The 17,060-nt window shown below is 48.1% G+C and overlaps 2 protein-coding genes across 3 annotated transcripts; both read left to right on the top strand.

Annotated features, from left to right (window-relative positions):
- The first annotated feature begins 934 nt into the window (after positions 1–934).
- On the top strand, positions 935–5,287 carry naa50 (N-alpha-acetyltransferase 50, NatE catalytic subunit). 2 transcript variants are annotated; one of them, XM_061093460.1, is made up of 5 exons: positions 935–1,115; positions 2,595–2,728; positions 3,364–3,483; positions 3,575–3,641; positions 3,834–5,287. In XM_061093460.1, exons 1-5 carry the CDS (start codon positions 1,108–1,110, stop codon positions 4,009–4,011), a joined length of 507 nt encoding a protein of 168 aa, XP_060949443.1. In that variant the 5' UTR covers positions 935–1,107; the 3' UTR covers positions 4,012–5,287. The 2 variants fall into 2 exon arrangements, with proteins under 2 accessions (XP_060949443.1, XP_060949442.1); XM_061093459.1 differs by having other exon boundaries at positions 2,592–2,728.
- A 1,682-nt stretch (positions 5,288–6,969) lies between these two features.
- LOC133026576 (basic helix-loop-helix domain-containing protein USF3) lies at positions 6,970–16,671 on the top strand. The gene is made up of 6 exons (XM_061093458.1): positions 6,970–7,078; positions 7,188–7,219; positions 7,305–7,387; positions 7,501–7,597; positions 7,717–12,647; positions 14,399–16,671. Exons 1-6 carry the CDS (start codon positions 7,035–7,037, stop codon positions 16,199–16,201), a joined length of 6,990 nt encoding a protein of 2,329 aa, XP_060949441.1. The 5' UTR covers positions 6,970–7,034; the 3' UTR covers positions 16,202–16,671.
- The last annotated feature ends 389 nt before the right edge of the window (positions 16,672–17,060 follow it).

Here is a 17,060-nt window from a genome sequence, read left to right as displayed (position 1 = left end):
TTAAATTAAATTAAATTAAATTAAATTAAATTAAATTAAATTAAATTAAATTAAATTAAATTAAATTAAATTAAATTAAATTAAATTAAATTAAATTAAATTAATTTAAAAAAAAAATATTAAAAAACCTGCACGCGCAATTCCTGCGCAATGGTCTTCTGCGCAGGATGTGCTCAGTAGGTTTCTGCGCAGGATGTGCGCGTGCAGTTTTTTTATTAATTTTTTTTTAATTTAATTTAATTTAATTCATTTTTTTATTTAATTTAATTTTTTTTTATTTTTTTTTTTTATATATTTAATTTGAAATTGTTATGGTTCACACAGAGCCACTTATCTGAGGTGACATCCACCTCTGGGTCTCTCTTTCATGTGGGTATTGGGAAGGAGCATTTCACCCTCTGGCTCAAGGCTCAAGTATTATCAGCATATGATTCAACTGAGAAGAGGTTTTATAATAATCATTCTGCTAAGTTTGGTAAGAATTTGAGAATGTTAAAGCTATCAAAAAGCGAATTAATTTGCCTGAAAAATAAAAATAATAATCCTTACAATTTCAACAGGGGCTCACTGTCTGTAAGTGCCTGTCAGTGCTTCGGCCTAAACACATAGTAATTTGAGGACACTTTCATGTAAATTACATATTATAGGTTTGGTGATTGATAGTTTATTAATCATTAGAAAGTCCACCAACGTTTCCTACAGTTTTTAAAAAATTTTGCAAAAAGACTTAAAGAGTTGATTCGTATTTATGAATTAAACAACTTATTGTTTCATCCCTGGAGCCCTGGATGGTTTTTAGGTATAAATCTGGAAACCCTGTCAGTGTCCTGTGCAGGCGCGGTGCAGCCTGACAGACCGAACCCGGGTGAAAGAAGTCCCCGGCGGATCTGCAGCAGCGGTTGTGCGCATGTGCGGGGGTCAGAGGTCAGGGGCTCCAGTCGTGGAGGAGTGCGGCGGCTAAGCTAACAGCAAGCAGCGCAACTAGCTACATGTGGAGGGTAACACGGGAGCCGTCCCCGACCCCAACTCTGTCAAATCTCCTCCTTCTCACCCCAAACTACGGCAAAGTTCGGCCCCATCGAAAATAAGGGATAATATCCGTTTACAATGAAAGGGTGAGTGTGCGAATCCGAGTGGAGGATAAGTAGCTTAGCACCAGTAAAGTTTGTCTTTTTTTCCTCCTCCCTACAAGAGGAGGCGGGGAGCAGACGGCGAGGCTAGCTAGCTAAGCTAACTCGCTAGCTTGCCAAGCTACCGGCTCCCAGGTGCCGGAGAGAAAACGCAAACGATAGCACCGATGCTAAGCTGCTTCTGTCACGGCTGTTCTCGTTAGGTTAACCCGCTGCTCGGTCCGGGTTAAGTCGCTAACGAGCTAAGCTAACTAGCTAGCTAGCTGCTGCCGGGAAGCTGAGTCAGTAAACCTGGTGGAGCTAAGCTAAGTGTCAGCCGCTGGCTCTCGGATCATTTGTGTGGTGGACAACAGCTCAGTGGGACTTGAGCTCAGTCCAGCTCGTCTGTCAACTCCACGATCCGACTCGTTGCTGAAGGATCCGTGGAGTCGGTCCACTCGGTGTCAGCTGGGTTAACATTACACCCGACCCCAGCTCCAGAGAGAGGCTGATCGCTAGGTGCAACCCGATCTGTCAAAGTGAAACTCCAACAGAGAAGCTCCACGTTTCTACGCTTCTGTGGCGAAAGTCTCGATCCTCAGATGACACCTGGGCGATCCACACACTTCTGTCTCAATTCTTCAGTCAGGATTCCTCAAACACCCCCCTGTAAAGTGTGTGTGTGATTGTGTGATTGTGTGATTGTGTGTGTGTGTGTGTGTGTGTGTGTGTGTGTGTGTGTGTGTGTAGATGCTGGCTCTGCACATCCCAACGAAAAACACACGTGACCACCAGCTGTTTTTGGATGTGTGTTCATACTAATAATACCCCAGTGACCCACTCGACCAGGCTAAATGGACTGTGGTGTTTGGGTCACTCACTGGGACATCAATCCCAAGTCTTACTCTGGACTTTAACAGGTGCACCAGGATAGATATACATTTAAGACTCAAGCATTAGCTCCAGAGATGGTTGTTTACTGAATTAAACTACCTGTCATTCCTCTGTGCTGTAGGACGAGGTCTGTGGACTTTCCACTTACTCTGGTTTGCCTGTTGCATGACCGGACTTAGGGGATTAATCATTGCTGCCACTAATGATCATTTTGATTATCAAGAAGTAACCTGCCAATCATTTGTGAGACTAATAAACAATTGTTAAATAGACCCATCACAGCCACAAGCTGCTGTTCAGTAATATTTAACGCTTATCGTTAAAAAAAAATGACCCAGAAATGAATTACCTACCGTTGATACTTTATTTGGCACTGACTCTATAAACAATATTATGCTTTAAGAAAGATGTATCCATTTGGTTGATTTGGGAAAACAATATTACAACTGATCAGCTGTACTTTCATTTATCAAAACACGATGACCAGCTTGTGTTGTTTTCACTCTTGAATGCATTCTGAGGTCAAAAATTCTCAGTCTGATTGTGTTACATGTTATCAGCCATTTGACCGTTTTGCTCTTGTTCCAGTAGCCGGATCGAGTTGGGGGACGTGACTCCCCACAACATCAAGCAGCTCAAACGCCTGAACCAGGTCATATTCCCTGTCAGCTACAACGACAAGTTCTACAAAGATGTGCTGGAAGTCGGGGAGCTTGCAAAGCTAGGTAAGAGATGCGTCATGTAGCACACATCAAGAAAATGACAAATCAATCATGTTTTAAAATAGAAAAAGTCTTACAACTGAAAAAGAGTTGAGAAGGATCAAACAACACTGACAGTATTCGGTCTTTGGTGCAAGCAGCAGATTTAACAACCACATGAATGAAAAGTATTTTTAAACAACTCCTTCATTACCACATATCATTTTTCTCTCAATAAACCCTCAGATTTCTACGGAAGAGGATTTGGGCCACTGTGGGAAAAAAACAAGTGAGTTTTGAGTTTAAACTCAGAATTCTGACTTTTCTCAGAATTCTGACTTTAATCTCAGAATTCTGACTTAGATTAAAGTCAGAACTTAGAATTCTGATTTAGATTAAAGTCAGAAGTCAGAATTCTGACTTTTTTCTCAGAATTCTGAGATTAAAGTCAGAATTCTGAGAAAAAAGTCAGAATTCTGAGTTCAAAGTCAGAATTCTGAGTTTAAACTCAGAACTCACTTGTTTTTTCCACAGTGGCCCTAATCCTCTTCCGTAGATTTCTCTACTATGCAACTTATAAGTCATATCTTTCTACGTTGTACAGCGTTAGGGATTCTCTGGGTTTTGGTTTTCACTGTTTCTGCTTCTTTCTCTTGCAGCATACTTCAATGACATTGCAGTGGGTGCTGTGTGCTGCAGAGTGGACCACTCTCAGAACCAGAAGAGACTGTACATCATGACACTCGGCTGTCTAGCACCCTACCGTAGACTCGGAATTGGTAAGGAGCTTTGAATCTGCTCGAGACGCTGTAATGCACTTTGTGATCTTCTGTTTTTGTTTTCCAACTTTGCCAATGTTTCTCTTCTCAGGTACGAAGATGCTGAATCATGTGCTAAACATCTGTGAGAAGGACGGAACTTTTGACAACATTTACCTGTGAGTGTCTAATAGTAAAGAGCGTATGATGAGATCTAGATTTTTGTAGTTTAGTAAAAAGGAGTGGAAGTTAATGTGTATTTTCCGGGTAGATTAATTAGATTCTTTTTACAGATAATGTTCCAACTGACCTTTTCTTTCAGCCCTCATCTGTCCAACCTCTAACTAAACTCATTTTTTCCGTCCCTGCAGTCACGTGCAGATCAGCAACGAGTCAGCCATCGACTTTTACCAGAAGTTTGGATTTGAGATCATCGAAACAAAAAAGAATTACTACAAGAGGATAGAGCCGGCAGACGCCCATGTGTTGCAGAAGAGCCTGCGCAGCCCATGTGCCCCCCCCACCGGAGAGCTTCAGAAGGGAGAGTAACAACATGGAAAGAGCACCGATGTGCTCGCCTCCACAGAAACAGAACTGTGACAAATGCCCCAGGGTCGACACATTCAACACTTTCTTCAAAGGACGCTAAAAAGAGAAAACAAATTTAAAGTACAAAAATTGCTGCATTTATTTTGCAAAGGGGTCCCCTTTGATTTTGCATATTTTATTGCTCCCCTTTTCCTCATACAGAAAATAGAAAGTGACAAAAAGCTCAGTATCCAAACGTGTTCGTATTGACAACGTTGCCAACTTCAGACAGTTTTAGACTTGGTGGAGGGGGGAGGGTGTGGTGTTTGCAAATCATACTGTTTGTGTTTGAGTTGTTTTTATGCGGTTGTTCAAGCTAGTGGGGGCATATCTATACTGTGGCGCAAGGGAAAACAGTTGGTTAGAAGCAGTAAAAGTGTTTGAAAGACCATCACTGACACACAAATCCCAGCTGATCAGCTCGGAGTGACACTTTGAGTGGTTCCACGGAAGAGTCACAACTCTACTCCCTCACCACCTGAGCCCTGGGACGCATGGGAAATGAATCACTTTGTGGATATGTCATGTCTGTAGGGGGCAAAAGCAGAAATGCATCCCCCCGTTACAGGCTTAAAGGAAGGCTGAACGGTTTTGCGGTGGTGGGAAGATGCTGTCGCCACTCATAATTTCTGAATAACTATTTACCAGCCTGTTAATTTAATTCCCCTTTCAACTGTTTCTGTTATTTTTTATTTTTTACATTGAGGAGGCAAAAGGTTCAGAGGTTCTCCTGGGTTTTTTACAACCAAGAGTAAAACATCGAGGAGTAAAACAAACAAAATATTGTATTGAATGTGTACAATGTCCTGTGTGGAATGTTCGAATAACAACAGATTGGCTCTTTAGGATTGGATTTGGGCATTATTTTCAGTGGTACAATAAAGGTGTGTTTGGATTTGTGTCTCTAAACACCTGGAAGTGATTAGAGACATCTTGCCTTAAACACCTTTGGCACCTTATGTTGCCACCGTGCAGAAATGGTCTCCTCAAACTTCCTGCCTCAGCCTCTGTTGCTTGGTGAGTTTCTGAGGCTCAGTTTTGAAGTTTGGGTTATGGTCGTCTAAAACAGTGTATTACCCAGAGGAAGCTCTGATCCCTCTGCATGCAAGGAGAGTTTTGTCCTCTCCACTGTAGTATAAGCATGTTTTTTCTTTCTTTGAAGAATTTTATCTTTTCTGGAGCTCTATATTGTAAGACTTTTTAACATCTAAATAAAGGAATTACTATTTGCAGTAAATGCGTTGTCAATGTTCTTTTTCTACACGTTCATAGTGAATCATTTCCTGAATACACTGAAGAAAGGTTTAAAAGAAAAACGTGTGCAGAAAAATGTACAGTAGACATATCTGGGTGCATTCGCTGTGAACCCGCCCCTGCATCCCATTTACCGCTTCCTGATTGGCTGAACCCTCCCACATCTGCACTCCTATTGGCTGCCAGCTCCTCCTGTGTGAGCGCAAGTTAGGTTTACCCAGATTGTTTTGAGAGATGAGTTGAGTGGAAAGCTTTGCTAGCATCCAAACTCAAAGTTCCCACAGAGGCCGACGGGCTCCACCATGCCGAGGCTACAGGTCAGTAACCACCGCCCTACGTCACCTGCTGGTCATCAGCGGCGACGCGGGGAAATCCGCCTTTAATTCGCGCTGTAATCAAGTCGGTAACGGGGAGCTAAGCTAGCTGCTAGCCACCTAGCTAACATAAAGCTAGCCTAATAGCTACTGGCTCAGAATGCTAGTTTCTTGTCATTTAAGTGAGGGGATAATTATCTGTAAACCTGCTTCTGACGCCACCGTTAACCGGAAGTCACTCGTCGTCACAGCTGCTAATGGTTGAACAGTTGTAATGGTGTAATATGCAGGGAGGTGAGTTTGAAGTTAGCTGTGGAGCTAGGTTGGTTTACAGCAGCTTGTTAGCATCCAGTAGTTGTGGTACAAGCTCAATGCAGCTGATCAGCCTCTTCTGATCACTGTATCATCTGTTCTGTATGAAAGCATGACAACATTACTAGGGGTGGGAATTGGCAAAAATGTGACGATTCAATAGTATTGCGATTCTGCGATATATTGCGATACTGCAAGTATTGCGATTCGATTCTGCGATTTATTGCGATTCATGTCCCCCATATTATTCAAAGGCATTACAAAAAATGAGGAAAATAAGACTGCTCAACTCACTTCAAATGTCACATTTAATTCTGTGAACAACATTGTCTTCTACACATTTACTGAAGTGCAAAAAACTGTGTTTGAACATTCAGGACACAGGACCTTTGTAATTATTTTCTGAATAGGAGACCTCTCACATGAACACTGAGCTCCCAGCAAATAACTTACAATTATTTAAATACAGTAACATAAAGCAGACATAATAGAGTAACATAAACCTGAGAATAATCATATAAATAAGAGTAACCTAGAGCTTCAATCAAATTGAGAAAAATAAACAAAAATGTGTACTACTAGAGTCCAGTCCAGTTGGCTGCAAGGTCATGACCCAAAATGTTTAATTCATTTGGGCATATTGGCATTTTTTTTCAGAAAAAGGAGTCGGTCAACATGCTCAGATGTTAAAGTTCCTCTGGGCCGTTACTATATCTCCTGCAGTGGAGAACATCCTTTCCTCATACACACTAGGTATCTTTTAAACTCTGAAACTCTCCTCGTCTTGCTTTGCCAGCCAGGGGCTGTTACATATATAATTGTAAATATTGCAATACTTTGTGCTACAGTATCGATATAATCGCGGGCGCAAAATATCGCGATACTGAACAGAATCTATTTTTTCCCCCATCACTAAACATTACTGCAGGTTAATTAAAGCTAAATGATTGTTATCCCTGTTGTTCCAGTGTCATTATGCGTCAGGATAATTCATCCTCTGTCCCGATGGTGTATTCGTTGCAGGTTGGACACGGGATGGATTTAAGGTCCAGTTATTAAATGTGTTGACTGGCACTTTAACCCGAAGGCTACTGTTAGGACAGGATGCCAGAGATGACGGAAACTCAGACTCCTGGTCGTAAACCCAAGTAAGGATCTCATCTGCTGGTTGTTGTGTTTTGAAACCAAATTTTAAATACAGGTAGATTTCAGCCAACTGTAATTCAATTTGTGATCTCAATTCATTTTTTTTTACAGAAAGAAGAAAAACAAAGAATCTCACAATGCAGGTAAAAGATCTCCCGTCCTTTGATTCAGTTTTGTATGTTTTTCTGTAACTGGAGATCAATCAAGTTTATTCCCTTCTTTGTTTAGTTGAGAGACACAGAAAAGAGAAGATCAACACTGGGATCAACCGCATTGGTAATCTTCTGCCCTGTTCCCAGGCACTTAAACAGGTAATGGACAAGCTGACATTATTATTTCTCTTACTCAGTAGCATGTTATGCTCATAATATTGTCTGTACATGTGGTATAAGTTAATATCAGATCTTCATCCTCTTATCTGTAGAGCAAAAATATGATATTGGACCAGGCTTTTCGCTACATCACCGAGTTGAAGAAACAAAATGACGCAATGCTTCTGGAGGGAGGAGATAAAGTCCAAGGTAAGGTTTTTACAAATGTACACCTCACACATATGTTTTGATTTGCTCATAGTAAAATTCTAACTGAAGTCATTAAAGTGCATAATTGATTTGATGGTGCGTGCGTGTCCTCTGTGCAGCGGAGGAGATCCGTCGGCTGCGGCGTCAGGTGGACGAGCTCAGGAAGGAGAGTGCTCACTACATGGAGCTCCTCAACGCCCATGACGTCAGCATCCTGGAGGACCCCACCATCCACTGGAAGGGAAAACAACGCTGTGCCAATGTGGCAAAGGTGGCGCCAACTCACCAGCTACCAAAAGGGATCATCGTCTATTCCAACGGGAATGTAATGTGCCCGGCAGGGATGGAGAACAGCCCCGGGAAACCGCCATCAGAAGCCTTAATTCTTCAGCCACCATCTGATGTTAGTGGCAGGTTAAGGGTTAACGGAGCCCTGCTGCAAGTCAATACATCTTCTTCTGCCCCTGCACTTCTTCCGGGGTCCGCCGTCACACCCGCCCAGTCCACGCCCGGCTTGAGAGTCGTAGAGCAGCGTGTGGTCGAGACACCAGTCGCAGCCCCCACCTTGCCACCCTCTGTGTCTTACATCACTCTCCAGATCCCGACAGCCCTGTCCCAGCAAACGCAACCTGCCACCCCCGCCCAGAATCTCATGTTAACAGCCGCCTCGGCCCCGCAGCTCCCCACTGAGAGCTCTGCTTTGCCTGTGTCCACTTTCCCCACATTTACCCAGAGTGTAACCAGAGCGACAGCCGCAGACGTGGCCTCTTGGGTCACGCAGGACACTGCCATCAGGACAGTGAGTTACAGTGCGGTCCCCAACAGTCAAGCCCTTCTCAGGGCCGGCGCAGCAGGCAGCACGCAGACCACCTGGACAACGCTGCAGATCGCGGGGAACACGGTACAGCCAGTTTGCCAGAGTCTACCCACCCCAGAGGTCGGTAACACCACCCAGACTGTTCAGCAGGTGACTCTGTGTCCGGTGGGCACCAAACCATCTGTTCAGCCAATTCAAATACAGATGCAATCAAATGTCCCCGTACAGCAGGCACCCATTACTGCCCACATTCAAACGCAGCCCTTTCAGAGACCTCCCCAGCTGCAGCCTGCTGTCTCGAACCAGGCACACCCTCAGCCTGTCCTCGCCCCCCATCCTCAGTGTGCGGTCCTCCCTCAGTCGGCCGTAGTACCCCAGCCAGCCGTGGTGTCGCAGCCCCAGCCCGCCGTCCTTCAACAAGGGTCGTTGCTTCCCAGTCCTGCAACGGCCCTCATTCCCCAGCCTCAGCCAGCCCTGGTGCCACTTCTCCAGACCATGCAGGTGCTGCAGGTGAACCCGAGCGGAGCCGCAGCCTCAGGTGTAACGGCACCACAGAACTCCAACAACCCGAGCGTGGTCTTCCTGCAGCAGGCCAGCACTTGCCCAACCCAGTCAGTTGTAAGGGAGGAAATAACCAATCAGACACCCTGTCAGCATATTGTGATCATCCAGGCGCCCAATCAGGCTGCACCTGCCCCTCAGAATCCTCAGGTTGGCATGTTGCCCTCGGCCGTTCCCTCTGCACTTCCTGCAGCGGTGTCCACTCAAATATCCACAACCAGCAGTTCGACGTCTAGCACTTCATTACAGAGTGTTGGAGGGAAGCAGCTGGTGCACATCCTTCCACGTCCTGTTCCGCCTCCAATGAGCCAACCCACGATGCACGTCACCCAGGCATCGTCTTCTCCCCCGGTTCCTTCAGCCCCACAAACCATCACTGTGAATGGCCAAGTTTTCGCCCTGCAGCCCATTAAGACCTCCGACAAGGCGATTTCCGGGGGTGGCCACAGTACACTCCAGCTGGTCCAGCCCACAACCACGGAGGAACCAACTACTAATGTGGCCCTCAACAGTTTAGGGGCCCTCAGCAGTCTCAACCAGAGCATCTCTCAGGGCCTCCCGATCACCATCTCTAGTCAGAACAATGTTCAGCCTGCAGCTGCTCAGTTAGCAGTCGTCCAACAGAAGCAGCCGCAGCCTCCTGCTCCAGTGCCTGTCTCTGGAACCACACTTGCTCTACCTGTCCAGCAGCTGCAGGTCCCTTGTTTGCCCCCAGTCCCATCCGGGCTGGTGGTCAATGCCTCTAACCCTTCTGGAAAGAGGGTTCGCACACCTTTGAAAACAAAGAGAGCGACAGCTAAAAGGACGAAACCGGTCAAAAACAAGGAGCTCGTTCAGGTGCAGCCTGCTGTTGTCGTATCAGCGAAGCCCACGACCGCTGCAGGAGAGAGTCAGACGGTTCAAACTACAGCATCTCAAGTTTTACAATCCTCCACTGTAAAAATCACAGACACTGCCCCCAAGTGTACCACAGCTGTCACGAGCACAGATAGCAGTGAAGCTACAGGAATTGTAACCTCTACGCAAAACACAACGAAAATCATCGTCTCTAGTTCATCTAGTGAGACCAATACAGTCAGTCAATCAAATTCACAGAGCAAAAGTTTAGTCAGTGCATCTCAGAGTGATGCTATATTCACTCAAACTTATACTGGCTCTACGGCTACTCCAGTAACAACGGTCGGTGCCACACCAGTGAAGCCATCGGTTAGTGCAGCTGTGGTCACAGAGAGTAAACCAGCGGTAGTTTCTGGCAACAACTCGGCTGTAACCAAAGTCTCAGTACCAGAGGTTAAAGAGCCAGCCACCTGTACGGTAGCCAGCCCAGCACAAAGCAAACCAGCTGCCACCGCTGCTGCTTCGAGACAGAGCCGCTCTGTGGTCAGCTCGGCCGGTGCCACGGAGAGTGGGTACACGTCCACCACTGTTTCCACCGCATGTTCGACCCCGGTCTGCGTCAGCAACGTCACAACAACAGCATCTTTACATCAGCAAGCCAGCACGCCAACATCTGTATGTCCTCCGCAGAGATCTCACACCCAACCCCCCGTGCCCTGTACTAAACCTCAGCCTCAGACCACCACTTCATCCTCTGGGTCCGTAACTGCGGCGCTCTCATCACCGGCACCGACGTTGTCTTCAGCCCAGAGCTCTGTTTCCGTCGCCTCAACGAGTGCAGAATTTAGCAAGAGAGTCCCTGCCAGCAAAGCACCATCACAGCCGAGTGACATCAACACATCCCATCCCTCCATCTGCCATCCCACTGAGGTCAAACCACCTCCGGCCCCCAGGAGAGACAGAGAGACTCAGGAAGAGAAACACTCCACAGCAGCAGGGAAGGAGAGTCTGTTGGCCGTGACCTCTGACGCTCCCTCCAGGAAGGACTTTGCCCTGTCGCAGCAGGTGTACACTAACCTTGACGATCAAACCTTGGAGCACCCAATGACATCGAGCCGACAGACCGATTCTCCCATGTCTACCGGAGCCGGAGGAGGCAGAGGTTTCTCCGTGGCGTCGATGCTCCCCCAGGGCCACAGTATCGGCGCATCATCAGGCCCCTTCGGAGCATTTACATTCACGTCGGAGCAGGCGGAGATGCTGGCCCTGGCCATGCTGGAACAGGACAGCCCCGGGAGGAGGAGTGGAGGCTGCACCGGGGACAACACGGCTTCGTCTAACCCTGTAACAAACCAGTGGGAGCCTCCCAAGCCCTCGCCGGTTTCTAACAGTAAAGAAAGAGGCTCAAATGGTCAGCAAGCGAAAGGGACTAAGCCCATGGACGCAGTTAAACCTGCTGTCCACGTGTCAGTCAGGAGACAAGTGGGGGAGGGGCCTGTGAGTGCACCGAACGGAAGCAGACATCAACAAAACATTTCTTACTCCCAGTCCCAGTCGCTGCCCCAGGTCCAGACTCAGAGCTCAGCCCAGAGTGGTCCTGGTGCCAGCCTCAGTGTCAACAACCTGATCAGACCCAGCTCCAGTCAGCAGCCCTACCCCGGCCCCCCCAGTCTGGCAGGCCAACAGGGCTCGGTGCCCTCTCCTGTGGGGACCTCAGCCCACATATCCCAAGTCTCGAACAACGCCCTCTCCCCCTGCTCGGGTGCGGCTCAGCCCAACGAATACAACCCCTTGAAAACTGCGCTGATGAGGGCTCAGACCGGCGTTGGCGTGGGCGAGCGACAAGGGAAGATTCTCTCTAAGCGTCAGGCCCAGGAGGCCGTGATGCTGAACACTGGAAAACGTCCCAAGCTTTGTCCTCCGTCGGCCGCCAGTGTCACCCACATGGAGATCAAAGCTCCTGACCACGGCCAGATGATGGGACAGCTGCTGCCCCCCCCCTCAGGTGTCATGACAAGGATCAACTCAGAGAGCGGAGGGCCCCTCTTCTCCACCAACTCTTTCATGAGCCCAGTAGTGCGACCCCCAGATGGGCACTGTGCTCCTCAAGGGCCGCCTGAGCAGATCCAGCCGGGGGTGCTCCACCTGCCCCAGGGTCACCCGCAGCATCCCGCAGCCCAGCCCGGCCAACACCTGGGCGGGAACCTTTACATGAAACAGCAGCAGCAGGAGCAGCAGAGACACCACCTGTATCATCTGCAACACCACCTGACACAGCCTGACCTCGGCCAGCGTCACTCACTCCACCAGAGGGCGCTACAGCAGCAGCAACAAGAGCAGCAGCAGCAGCAGCAGCAGCAGCAGCACGTGCAGAAGAAGCGAGGACCGGTCCGAGGAAATCAGACGGGTTCACCGGCTGTGCTGCAACAGAAGCCCCATCACCTGGAGAAGTCCGGAGTTCAGCAGCAGCAGCAGCACTCGCATCAGCAGCAGACGCAGCATCAGCAGCACACGCAGCAGGCGCAGCAGCACACGCAGCAGTCCCACCAACAACCGCAGCAGCAGCAGCATCAACAGCCGACGCAACACCAACAGTCTCACCCGCAGCAGCACCAACAGCAGACGCTCCAGCAGCAGCAGCCCCAGACGCAGCATCAGCAGCACCAACAGCAGCTACAGCAGCAGCAGAGCTCCCACTCCCGGCACCAGCAGCATCTGCAGCAGCAGATCCAGCAGCAGCAGCACTTCAGACACCAGGAGAAGAGCTGCGAGGCCCAGGCAGCCGGGTCCCGGTCCCACCACAGCAACCACCTGGCTCAGCAGGAGCACCTCAAGGTGGGTGGTGGCACCGACTTGGTCTCCTGCAGGGTTACAGTCGAGCTTTGTTGCTTTTAATAATAATAATAATAATAATAATACATTTTATTTGCAGGCGCCTTTCAAAACACCCAAGGTCACCTTACATTAAAATAATACAAGATAAAAAGATAAAAGCATAAAAGATAGAAACAACATTAAAACAGAACTTCAAAAATAAAAAAAATAAATAAATAAAAATGTAACTGCAATGAACAGGTTTTTTATATTAGTTGATACATTTGACCAAAAAAAGTGAATATTCAACCAGTTATTTAACAGGAAGCAGAACTATACATATTAGGGCCGCCACTAACGACTATTTTTCTATCGATTAATCGGTCGACTATTTTATCGATTAATCTAAACGATTAATTTTCCTCCAAAAAAATCAAATTGACCATTTCATTTCAGTTAATTTTATTTTGACAACAACAAACTGTATGTCATCGTATAATGCAGCACAAAACAAAATGTAAACAAAGGCTCAAATATTAAAGTGCAAAACTGTAGGTTTAAAGGGACTCTTACCTTTGTTGCATTTTTACACTTTTTTTGGATAAGGTTAAATTGGTATTAATAAGGTAATGACACTCTAAAATGCAAGACAGACCCACCAGGAGTAAAAACAAACAATTATTTCACTCTCATAATATTTAGTGAAAACTTCAACCAATAAAATTCTTCGGACCGAAGGACCTTATTGGCCGACAGACCTGTCTGTTTGCTGCATGGACATGCAGGTTTTCCGTCTGCTTCTTGTGGCGCATTCGGGCCCGCGTCATCAAGGCATGTGAATGTAAATGTATATAACTTACCGAATCCATTGCTTTGGTAAACAAAAACTCACGTGCGTGCGCGGAGGCAGTAATTGTAAGTCTGCTTGTAAATAAAGTTTCTTCAAAAAAACACCGCGGATGGGAACGAGGGGGTGGGGCATTGGAGGAAGGCGGGATGATTTGAATGTGCTGTAATTCTCAAATGCAACAAAGGTAAGAGTCCCTTTAAACCAGCAACTCCAACGTGATCAAAGTAAATCAAAAAGAGGGCTTATGAGTTGAGTCAGCAGTGCAACTCAAAAATAAATCAAAGTTTCTATTTAACCCCTTTAAATAAATAATGTATATTAAACAAAGTGCAACATGTTTAAAGTATAAGAAACAGTGGTGTCCAGCTCAAAATCCGACTCAAACGTCAGTTAGACATGTTATGTCATGTTATATATTTATTCACCATTTAAATCACATCAGATATCAGCTGTTCACTACCTACTTGCACTGATATGATTATTGTCTGTCTGTGTTAACATACAAAATAGTAAAGACTTACCATCAATATGGGAACCTTCAGGAAAGGTTATAGAATAATATGTTTCACAGTAATAATGATGGAGAGGCGGTGGACTAGTGGCAGAAACTTGGACTATGGGCAGAAAAGGTCTCTGGTTCGTCTCTGGTTCGAACCTGGATTGATCTGTCCAAAAATCCAAGAGGATTCTCCCTACCCTGTCTAGTGCCCCTGAGCAAGGCACCTTACTCCCCCAACATCTGCTCCCCGGGCGCCGTACATGGCTGCCCACTGCTCTGTGTGTCCTGCACCAGATGGGTTAAAAGCAGAGGTTACATTTCCCTCCTTGCATGAGTGTGCTTGTCCATGTCTGTGCTTGTGTTTGGGACAAATAAATGTATCTTAATCTTAATCTTATGTTGTCCCCCCCCCCTCTCCCTCAGTCTGGTCAGGACCATAATGCAATGCAGCGGATGATGAGCTCCAGGAGCCTGGAGCAGCAGCTCATCTCTCCTCCCAGCAACCCCGTGTCCCGCTCGTCCGAGCTCGCCTGCGCTCCATCGCGCCAGGAACGCCATCGTGTCTCCAGTTACTCTGCGGAGGCGCTCATCGGTAAAAGCCCCACAAACGGCGACCAGCAGCAGCGCATGGGTCTTCACCTACAGTCTGGACACGGCACCCCCCAGGAGCAGCCGGAGCTCTGCGGTTACCTGGACACGTCCCGAGGGAAGGTCTCACACAACCCACAGAGCCGCCCCCCCTCGGACCACCCGGGGTCGGCTGACGTCCAGCGGGTCTCAGAGTGTCCGCCCTTCAAGGCCATGAGTGGAGGAGCTCATCAACTCGGTGGGTTCGAGTTGCAGGTGTCTCGTGGGAGTGACATGACAGCAAAGTCAGTGCCTCCTTCTCAGAGGGGCCCTCAGGGGCAGCAGCAGGGGGGCTTCAGGATGAACGTTGGCCCCCCCGCAGACAGCAGGAACCGCGGCGGCTACAGTGTCGCTCACCCTGGTTCACAAGGAGTTCAGGTCGGACCGCCGCTGCCCCGAGAGCAGGAAGCGTGTCACCAGAGTTTTATGCAAAGCCTCCTCTCCCCCCACCTTCCTGAGCAGAGCAACCACCAGCGAGCGGTGCAGTGCTGCCCCCCCGTCAGCATGGACTACAGCTGTGTGCCTGGAAGCTCCTCAGGAGACCTCCAGGCCAAGGCCTCCAACCCCGGGGGGCCGCAGACGCAGAAGGCCGCAGCCATGAGGCTCGGAGAAGGCAACAAGGGCCATATATCTCAGGTTAGCAGCAACATGCACGGAGGCCCAGGGGTGCGAGCAGGTCTCCCCCACCCTCCGGCCCCCCACAGCAGCTCCGAGCCGGGCCGCTCCTCGGCGCCCTCCAGACCCCCCGCCGCCGTCAGCCAGCACTCCCGGCACCTCACCCGGGACACCCAGCCCACCAAGCTGAGACCCGGGGACCGACCTCGCTCCGGCGCTCTGCGATCCAGCAACCCCTTCGAGCCGGAGGGCCACCTGCCCCTGGCCTCTGGAGGGGGGGGGCTGCTGGGCCGCCCGCAGTCTGGAGGAGACGCGCGGCGCAGCACCATCGTTCGCTTCATGGCCGACGGCGGTCAGGTTCCCGGGGAAAACAACCTGGTTCCCGAGCAACACATAACGCAGAACTTCGGTTTCCCTTTCATTCCCGAGGGAGGAATGAATCCTCCTCCCATCAACCCCAACTCCACGTTCATCCCTCCGGTCAGCCAGTCCAACGTCTCCCGTGCGCCCGCCCTTCTCCCCGTGGAGCCGCAGAACACTCTACCCTCCTTCTACCCCTCCTACTCTCCAGCGACACACCCCAGCCTCCCCAGTGACGTCACCCTTCAATACTTCCCCAACCAAATGTTCACCAGCCCCAGCGCCGACAAGGGCAGCGCTCCGCAACTCAACAACCGCTTCGGCTCCATCCTCTCCCCGCCCCGCCCGGTGGGTTTCGGTCAGACCAGCTTCTCCTTGCTCACAGATATGCCCCCGATGCCCATCTCCAACTCGTCGGGAATCACCCCTCACATATCCAACTTCAGCCTCACCTCTCTGTTCCCCGAGATCGCCACGGGCATGCCCTCCGACGGCTCGTCCATGCCCATGTCTCCGCTGCTGTCGCTCTCCAACACCTCGTCAGCCGACTCCAGCAAGCAGCCGAACCGCCCCGCCCACAACATCAGCCACATCCTGGGCCACGACGGCAGCTCGGCCGTGTGAGGACAGCTCCGGCTGCGTATTCATGCTGCTCTCAAGTGAAGGTCGAAGTTTGTGTTTGAGACACGCTCTTTTAAATGGATGTGAAGCACCAGATGAACAGTTGCTACATCGATACTTCTCACACATCCGGTGGAGATTTCTGTTGTTTACACAGTCACACGATTTCAAACATGTTCCCCGTGTCGTACATGTGATGTTATGATTTGTAATATTTCAAGAATCATTTTGACTTCGGGGGCACACAAGCTCTTTGTTTGAAGTGTTGGTTAAACCGACAGTTTGGTGGTAAAACAAAATCAAAGTTTAGTTTTTACGACTTGAATTCAATGTATTCTCGGTTATAAAGACACCTGCACAGTCACCTACCAATGTAATTTACTAACTTATCAGGTTGTACTGTACAGAATCTGTTTTGTTTTTTTTCCCAAGAGCTATTTTGTAAATACCAATGTTTCATATCAGAATTGTTAGACTATGTATGTATTTGTAAATACAAAATTGATTAATAAAGTTTATAAGAAGACCTTTGTATTTGCTGCAAACTTGAGAATTGTGTGTTTACTCTTACACTCGTGATCCACTAGGGGGCGCTTGAGTTCAGTAATTTGTTGTACCATCTCTGAGGGGGGTGCAAACTGAAGCAGGAGAAAACTATTAACATTAGTCCTTGTGATGCCTTTATTCTGACAAAAAATTTTTTTAGCTACATAAAAATAATATAATAAGGAAATTACACAGTAAATGCTATATTTTTACTTTTAGTCATTAATACATTGTTACCTGAGAAGTCATTGATCAGGGGTCAGACTACACCCGACTTCATTTCTATCTCAACTACACACCTATTAAGTTTTGTGGC

This window comes from Limanda limanda, chromosome 20, assembly GCF_963576545.1.
Source record: "Limanda limanda chromosome 20, fLimLim1.1, whole genome shotgun sequence".
Lineage (NCBI taxonomy): Eukaryota > Metazoa > Chordata > Actinopteri > Pleuronectiformes > Pleuronectidae > Limanda > Limanda limanda.
This window is presented reverse-complemented; position numbering and strand designations above follow the sequence as displayed.

Bases quoted from the DNA above. Each gene is read 5' to 3' on its own strand.
- naa50 (XM_061093459.1), top strand. The intron at 3,484-3,574 runs GTAAGGAGCTTT...TTCTCTTCTCAG, and splicing joins CTACCGTAGACTCGGAATTG to GTACGAAGATGCTGAATCAT. The intron at 3,642-3,833 runs GTGAGTGTCTAA...CCGTCCCTGCAG, and splicing joins ACTTTTGACAACATTTACCT to TCACGTGCAGATCAGCAACG.
- LOC133026576 (XM_061093458.1), top strand. From the start codon at position 7,035: ATGCCAGAGATGACGGAAACTCAGACTCCTGGTCGTAAACCCAA. The intron at 7,220-7,304 runs GTAAAAGATCTC...TTCTTTGTTTAG, and splicing joins CAAAGAATCTCACAATGCAG to TTGAGAGACACAGAAAAGAG. The intron at 7,388-7,500 runs GTAATGGACAAG...TCTTATCTGTAG, and splicing joins GTTCCCAGGCACTTAAACAG to AGCAAAAATATGATATTGGA.